This window comes from Triticum dicoccoides, chromosome 5A (genome assembly GCF_002162155.2).
Source record: "Triticum dicoccoides isolate Atlit2015 ecotype Zavitan chromosome 5A, WEW_v2.0, whole genome shotgun sequence".
Taxonomy (NCBI): Eukaryota; Viridiplantae; Streptophyta; class Magnoliopsida; order Poales; family Poaceae; genus Triticum; species Triticum dicoccoides.
In genome coordinates this window covers 598421190-598428856 of record NC_041388.1, presented here as the reverse complement: position 1 = coordinate 598428856, position 7667 = coordinate 598421190, and the positions used below count along the sequence as shown (strand labels likewise).

At 45.8% G+C, this 7667-nt stretch overlaps 1 protein-coding gene across 3 annotated transcripts; it reads right to left on the bottom strand.

Moving 5' to 3' along the window:
- Positions 1-544: 544 nt before the first annotated feature.
- LOC119303215 lies at positions 545-7365 on the bottom strand. Of its 3 annotated transcripts, XM_037580321.1 has the most exons (6): positions 6785-7365; positions 5350-5570; positions 4616-4852; positions 4373-4463; positions 3416-4060; positions 545-2897 (listed from the first exon to the last, which is right to left on the bottom strand). In XM_037580321.1, exons 2-6 carry the CDS (start codon positions 5362-5364, stop codon positions 919-921), a joined length of 2967 nt encoding a protein of 988 aa, XP_037436218.1. In that variant the 5' UTR covers positions 5365-5570; positions 6785-7365; the 3' UTR covers positions 545-918. The 3 variants fall into 3 exon arrangements, with proteins under 3 accessions (XP_037436218.1, XP_037436216.1, XP_037436217.1); XM_037580319.1 differs by having other exon boundaries at positions 3416-4463; positions 6785-7364; XM_037580320.1 differs by having other exon boundaries at positions 3416-4463; positions 4616-4788; positions 6785-7363.
- Positions 7366-7667: the final 302 nt, after the last annotated feature.

The following is a 7667-nucleotide window of genomic DNA, read 5'->3' as shown; positions in this document are numbered from 1 at the left end:
TGGATGGAAGAGAAGGATTAACCAAATCCTCTCAGATCCCCCTTCACTCCGGGGCCGCAAACCCTCCCCTGTCCAACGAGGCCTTAATGAAATCGAAGAGGAAGGCCCCTGGAAATCCTCTCTTTTGCTAAAAAAAAAGAAGAAGGCGAGGAAGCTCCTGCTAAGTGCAGCCTCTGCTTGTCTCCTCCCGTGTGCTATGTTCTTGCAGACACATTTGAATGCCCGCGTAGGTGCTGTTTAGGTTCAGTTGCATGCAACAGGTCATGTTCGAGCTGGATATATATATTTGCCAGTAGCTCGTTTACATTTACACTCTCCTTTCTCAAAGGGTGCTAGTAGTTCAGTTCTACCGAAACTGATGAAAATAAAGCTACTCCAAACAAGCCATGAACTACCAGTTCTGTCTGGATCAAGTCCTTAACGGTGGTGTCCAGTCTCCACTCCAACTAGGCAGCGCTGAGCTACAGGCCGCGAAGCAAAAATTGCAGCCAAATGAAGCAGCAACTTACATACAGAAACACAAAAACTTACATACAGAAACACAAAACAAAACATGATAAAACTATATAGAACTACACCGATTAGCCTCTTTGATTTCCAAGTACCGGCCAGTCAAGGTACCTCGCCACTATCTCAAGAATTACAGCAGGCCTCTCAGGCCCTGGACCCAGCTTAATACAACGCTGTTACAGAAATTGTCACATATAGACTAGTTTAAGAATTTATTATAGAAAAAAAATGTACATCATGTTTCGACCCGAAAAAGGCATGGAATCTCTGAGGGGGGAGGCCAGCCAAACAGGCCAGCAGAGTATGCACACTCATGGCTGTGATTTTTTTTTCTTTTTACCTTTATACCAGTCCACCGCAATCTCGATGGCAAATCCGAATCCGAAACCGACCAGGATCAGAGGTCGTTCAGGACGAAGCTGCGATGCTATTGCCCGATGGGCATCGTGGCTTGCGACACCGCCTTGTTGTTCGCCCCCAGCTAACCATGCCCCTTTCATCAGCTTCTAAGCCAACAGAGTCGGGTTTTGAGGGTGGTGGGCTCGCCTCGGCTTCTATCTCTACGGTAGCTGGCTGGTCTTTGCGGGGCTTTCTACCTCTTGTTCGCCCACCGCGCGCTCGCCTGGTTAAACTCGACTCCCATGATCCACCAGATGCCTGTACTAACCCCTCAATTAGCTGAATGTCCTCTATGATCTTAGGCCGGGAAAGCGATGAAAGCCCGGGCAAGATGTCCTTCTGGAAGTCTCGCTTCTGCCGTCGCTTCCTTTGCGGTCCTCTTTTTGGCTTGGACAGCAGGTTCACCGCTGAAACAGCTTGGTCATCGTCTGTCAGTGGTGGTTCTGGTGTCCTGGTCCAGCGCTCATCGGTCTTGCACTCTTCCAGCTTCAGTGTCAAGGCTTCAAATGAGTCTGAACCATCATCACTGGAATTATCGATGCAACCCTGGACTTTTGCTTGCTCGGCATGGTCATCCATGCTTGATATCGCGAGCTCTGCAAACCACTGCAACATACCATCGGGTGTGCCTGTGGTGGTCGGCACATCCGTTGACAACGCAAGAATAATCTGCGCTGCATCTGTAGCGGATGGAAAACACATATCAGCTTCCTTGGATGCACCAAGCTTGCCAGAAGGTGTGCATTCCTGTTGAGAAGTCCAGGCAGCACCATCTTCACAAGCTGGCACTTCTTCTAAGTCAAACAAAAATGTGCGCTTAGCATGGTTGTTCTGTAAGGCCACCACATCACATTCATGTGACACTACTGATGACTCTGAGTTATCTTCATGTGGTACATCATCATTCAGATCAAACAAATTTCTGACTACAGCGGCGCCACTTTTCTTGACAACACCTTCAGCAGCTTGTCCATCTCTATCCAAGGGTTTCTGGCTTGAAAGTGGTAAATGTCTCGTAGTACTCTCCTCAGTCTTATTACATACCAGCCAAGTTCTATCAGTGATGCCTTCAGAAGCATCATCTATCTTAATTCTGCAACCTAGGGACGTCGAGGCAGAATCTGACAAATTGCAAACAATCGGTGTTATTCCTGTCAAGTTATTGTTGATTTTCGTGTCTGCTGCAGTCCCGTTGGAATGGCCAAGCATCTTTCTTTGCTTTTCCAGCCCTGTTGGGTCAGCACAAGTAGCTTTATTTTTTAGCCAAGAGATCCCAAATACTGATCCCTCGCCTTTACTATGCTGCAAACTACCAACAGATCTCCGATCCCGTTCTACAAGCTCTTCCAGACCATCTGACAGTGCTTCATTCAAATTAAAGTTCTTTATGCCCTTGCCGTTTGTGGACTGAGGATACCCATGAGACTGCCGTGCTGCTGAATGTTCAAACATCAGGCAGTTCCTTTGCTCCAACTCGCTCGAAATTGCAACCTGTTGTCTGGATCGTGATGCGGAAAATGGATCAGGTGGAAAGCCAAAGTAACTACCATCCAAATTATCAAATCTTTTCAGCTTATGAATCGAAGGTCCAATGCTTTGGGTCACAGCACTAGGACTCTTGTATGAATTAACAGTTGAAGATCCATTGAAACTTGGAACTCGCTGGAAAGCATTGTTGATAACACTGCTCCTTGGGTCCACTGTGCAAGAACCTATAGGAGAGGCGACGGAAGGATGGTCTATGTGAGGAATGGAGATTGGAGCAACAAGTGTACCAATACTTGAATGATGTGGATGGTCAGGTCTAGCAAAATTATTGATGGGAGATGCTCCCATAGGACCTTTTGAAAACCATCCAACTGAACTGTTTTGACCATGGTAAATAATCTCATTGGTTGCAGATCTCCCATCAGCAACTTTGAAGGATTTTTGCAGATCAGCATTGCTGTATCTGGGTGTAAAAAAAGATTGGTTGCTGACTTGTTTTCCTGAAAGAATTGAAGCAATATAGCGGATCAAGGACACTACAAGTACAGAGCAGTAACCAAATATGCTAGATTTGTACAGAACTACAGATTGGTTATAAACAGCATAGGATAAAGTACTCAAGATAATAATAATGTAGTCCACTGCCACATCATGCATAAATAGAAAAAGAAAAAGAATGGTCGGAAACAGATATGCAACATGCACAGCTAAGGGAAGCGAGTTCTACATGCACTACGACAGAAAAAACCTTCACATGCAGTTGAAATGCTATTTCTAATACGTATTAATAGGTACCAGGAGGGCATGACGTCCAAGTCACATAACGGATGAAGGTAGGTTGTAACCACATTTCCCCCCAAATTCCATAGTGAACCCTTACCTCTTAATGCAAAATGACTTTTTCGTCGACAGATATAGTAAATACATGTACTAGTGATATTTATTGTGTAAACATAGAAAGATAAGCATGACAAGAAAAGAAGCAAATAAAGGTGTACTAAGTGAAGCTTATCCTTACCTTTATCAATCAATGGTTTCTCGTCCTGTCTTAGTTTGGCACTTGCATCAAGGAAATTTGAGCTTGTTCCTTCGTCAGTATGCTTCTCTTTGGAGTATTCTTTATTGAAACCAAAGTTAGCTGTGCTTGATCTCACTGCAGATTGGCGCCAAGAGTTCTCCAAGGTATACGGGAGACCTCTGGATACTGACCCGTTTGTTCCACCCATATGCATCCCAGTAATTGGCTCATTCAGGTCAGCGACATGGCAGCCTCCTGGTTTATTGGTAGTCAGCAAACCAGAGGTTGAGCTATTATCATTGAACCTCCCCAAGCCTTCTGCACCATTCGGAGGTTTTGTACCCGAATCTACACCAAGGAAATCTATAGGCTTATTATCTGATGTGTTGTCATCATCTATATAATGATCAGCTGGAAGCTCAAGGTCAATAATGCCTTGCTTGGTATTTAAAGCAACACCATTCGAGGGGAATCCATTTGGAGAGGGCAGGACACTGCCATCACTAAGGAACTTCAAGGAGTGGTTTGTATCAGTGTGCACTGCAACAGTAGCCTCTCCGTATGTTTTGGCCACCAGAGGCATCTGCCATATCATCTTTGAGCCATTTGGTTGAACTTGTGATGACGAATTTGTCTGTGATGCATCTGCCAGTTCTGGGTATGCATATGCATCATCTATAGGCTTATTATCTGATGTGTTGTCATCATCTATATAATGATCAGCTGGAAGCTCAAGGTCAATAATGCCTTGCTTGGTATTTAAAGCAACACCATTCGAGGGGAATCCATTTGGAGAGGGCAGGACACTGCCATCACTAAGGAACTTCAAGGAGTGGTTTGTATCAGTGTGCACTGCAACAGTAGCCTCTCCGTATGTTTTGGCCACCAGAGGCATCTGCCATATCATCTTTGAGCCATTTGGTTGAACTTGTGATGACGAATTTGTCTGTGATGCATCTGCCAGTTCTGGGTATGCATATGCATCTTTGTTTTCATAATGCTTCATCAGATCTCTCTGTATTTTGTAAACCCGGTGCAGTTCATAAACCTGGATAATGATTTCAGTTAATCAGTTAACAAGATAAGAGAAAGAAAAACACAAAATGAGAAGTGAAAATATCGGCTGTGTGCCTGCAGTTTATACTTTTTGTAACTTGTCATGCATTAAGATGTTTACGTAGTTAATGCCAAGGTACCAACCTGCTGTCTAAACATAGCTTCATGTGAAAGCATTGTGCGCTTTAGCGTTTCGTTGTCGTATTCTGAATAACCATCTGCCTGCTTTGTCATGAAGCCATTGTACAACTGTCCATTTGATGTTCTATCCTCATAGTATGGAGAGCGCCAACCATTTGAGTCCATGTGCAGATCCCCTGTAGCATAGTATCCAGGATTGTAACTCTCACCTTCCACTTTAGCTCCCATTAGTATTACAGTCTGTTGAACAGACCAGTCAAATGATGCTGAATTATATACAAAAGTGGGGTGCGAAAGGTAAAGCTTTTGGAATAGCAGCCTCAAGTATTTCAAATAACAAACATGCATTATTCATTGCTTGAAGCCTTGAACAAGAAACAAAAAGATCAAGTTGAGCTTGCAAGAGAAACATCAAAGTCAACTAGATGTTGCAACTTTATTTCCTGCATGTTGGCAATCATAATGTGAAAACACATTTATTTACATTAAATTCAAGCTTGAACGCAAGTAGCGTACAGCATACTGCTTGTCTAATGGTTGTTTCAAGTGCAACACCCAAACAAATAACACAGTGCAGACAAATTGGTGCTTTTAAGATCCTCGGCAAGATATTTTACTTAAGAGCATGGGAGCAAGTTGAGAAGAGCTAAGAATCTAGCATCTGAGTAAGTAATATCAAACAGAGATTTACAAAAACAAAAACAACTAAAGATTTAGGGGTCCCATTGATAAATTACCAAAACAATGAGCATGTAGCAATCATGCTAAAATTCCCCTTGACCCGGACGGCAACCAGCACTGATCATCACATCACAGGACACCAAAGGGAAATCACAGTGTGAATGCAATGCACGTGTGAAATTCCAATCTTTAATGCTTTGAGCTAACTGGACAGCTTGACTTGCTCAGGTGAATCAATACTACCTCCCAATCTGAATGGCACTTAAAGAGAAATAACCTGCCAATAAATACTGCAGTGAGTAATAAGAAAGGATCTGGGAAACAAGATGCTACATGTATCATGGATAAAATGCATGACAAAAACTCACTACCCCTACAATAATCAAACAAACCTAGACAGCAACAGAGTAAACAACACCAAAGGCCCAACTTTTAAATATATACTGTATTCCATAATGGCATAGAATATGCACCTCACCTGTTTGTTTCTAAATTCATCGGGCAGGAAATAACTAAAGGAGAGAAGACGAGTCAACCGGCGATGGTTCAACCTACTTAATAAAATCCTAAGGACTAGTTCTTTTAAGAGATATATCATCATCTTTACCAAACGTGGAAAATAGAAACCTATGGCCAGCAGATGCAATCATTGACTTCTCGCGTACAATCCAACTGAAACGTCACACAGACCTAATCACCAAAACAGAAAATAAGAACCCCGAAACCTAATAAAAGGCCCCAAAAAATTTTTACAACAAGCAAGTTATAACACAAAGAGTCCCAATTCCAATTTCAGTTGAACTGGAATTTGCGTCCACTTGGAAGTTTTATGTTTGGTTTCACCAAGGAAAATTCCAGTTTGTTGAGAAAGAGGAGAATTACGAAGTGTCTTGGAAATAGAAGATTAACCCATTTCCAACTCCAGCTTGGATGATAAGAAGTGTAAATAAAGGCCAGAGATGGGCAGGCATACTTGAGCAAGCACGCACGGGGAGACTGAGGCAATCGCAGGACGAACTGACAATGGTAGCTACAGGCACGGAGGTGGGAAGAGAAGGGGAAGTGGATCTGGACGCCAAAGTCGAGCCAGACGCCTGGAGTACAGAGAGGAAAGCGAAGAAGGGATGGTGACGGACGGCAGGTGTCCGGATCTAGACAAGAGGAGGGGGGCGGCAATGAGCAGGAGGCGGCGCCGGTGGCCGAGGCCGATGTGTCGCGTGGAGGGCGGCCGGATCTGGACGTGCGGCGGAGGCCAGGAGCGGACGAAGGGACAGTGACGGCGACAGCGACAGGGGCGTCGGACAGAGTGAAATTGGTCCGAAATCGGAGCTCCAATCCCCCCAGGTGCCCCCGGATTGGAGCTCCAACACATGGGGAAAGCAAATCAAGACCACTCCTTTGGATTGTGTTAGCTCGATTCCACGATCCAGGCAGCGCGCGAGCAGAATTAATTGAACCAAACCAGCTAGGATAAAGAAAGGAAATTCTGACCTCAGGGATTCTTGGCGCTGCGCTGCAGCGGGTTGAGCCTGACGACCCGCAGCATTCGGCGGGCGAGCGTCCTGTCCGGCACCGCCGCCACGGCCATGCCCCAAGAAACCCCGCGCCGCCCAAGAACCCGCCCAACCCAACCAAGGCAGGATATTTATTTATCTATGTAGTATCTATCCTAGAACCAACGAAAAGAAAGAGGCAAATCTGTCTGGCGGCGGCAGGGGGGCGATCGGGGCGGAGGACACCCGGAGCTCCGACGTATCCGGGACGGGTCCGGTCGGGGGGGGCAGGGCAGGGAGAGAAGAGAGAAGGGAGGGAGGGCGAGGAAGAGGGAGAGAAAGTGGTGGGTTCTCGTCCTCGTCCCCGGACGAACGAACCACTGTCTGCGGATGTAGTATCTTGGTTTGTTCTCTCTCTGCTCACTCCCCACTCTCCCTCTTTTCTCTTGCTCCTTTTGGGGGTTTTGGATTGGCGTCGTTTGGCCCGGCCTCTCTCTCTCCTCTCTTTCTCTCTCCTCTCTCCTCTCTCCTCTCCTCTGGGGCAACAAGGAAGGGGGATGGAATGGAACCACCTTTCTCTTCTAGTAGTAGTACTCCCACCCTCTCTCTCTCTCTAAACGAGCCGCAAGGACAGCAGATTTGTTGACATCTGATATTCTCCCTCCCTCTCCCTCTCCCTCTCCGTCTCCGCCCTGATGCTGATCCTCCCCATCACCCCCCCTTGTCCCTCTCCCCCGGCTTTCTCTCTCATCAATCACCAACCCAGACATTTCCTTCCCAATATTATACCTGCCACCGCATCGCCACCGGCTGCTGTCCCTCTCACGATTCTGGTGTGGAACTAGACAACCGGCGGTACTACGTTTTTCTCTTTCTTTCCA

What these genes read in the sequence shown, in the direction of transcription:
- LOC119303215 (XM_037580319.1), bottom strand. An exon ending in AAGCTATGTTTAGACAGCAG is followed by an intron (nt 4,464 to 4,615) that starts GTTGGTACCTTG and finishes ATCATTATCCAG; the next exon opens with GTTTATGAACTGCACCGGGT. An exon ending in GAAACCATTGATTGATAAAG is followed by an intron (nt 2,898 to 3,415) that starts GTAAGGATAAGC and finishes CAATTCTTTCAG; the next exon opens with GAAAACAAGTCAGCAACCAA.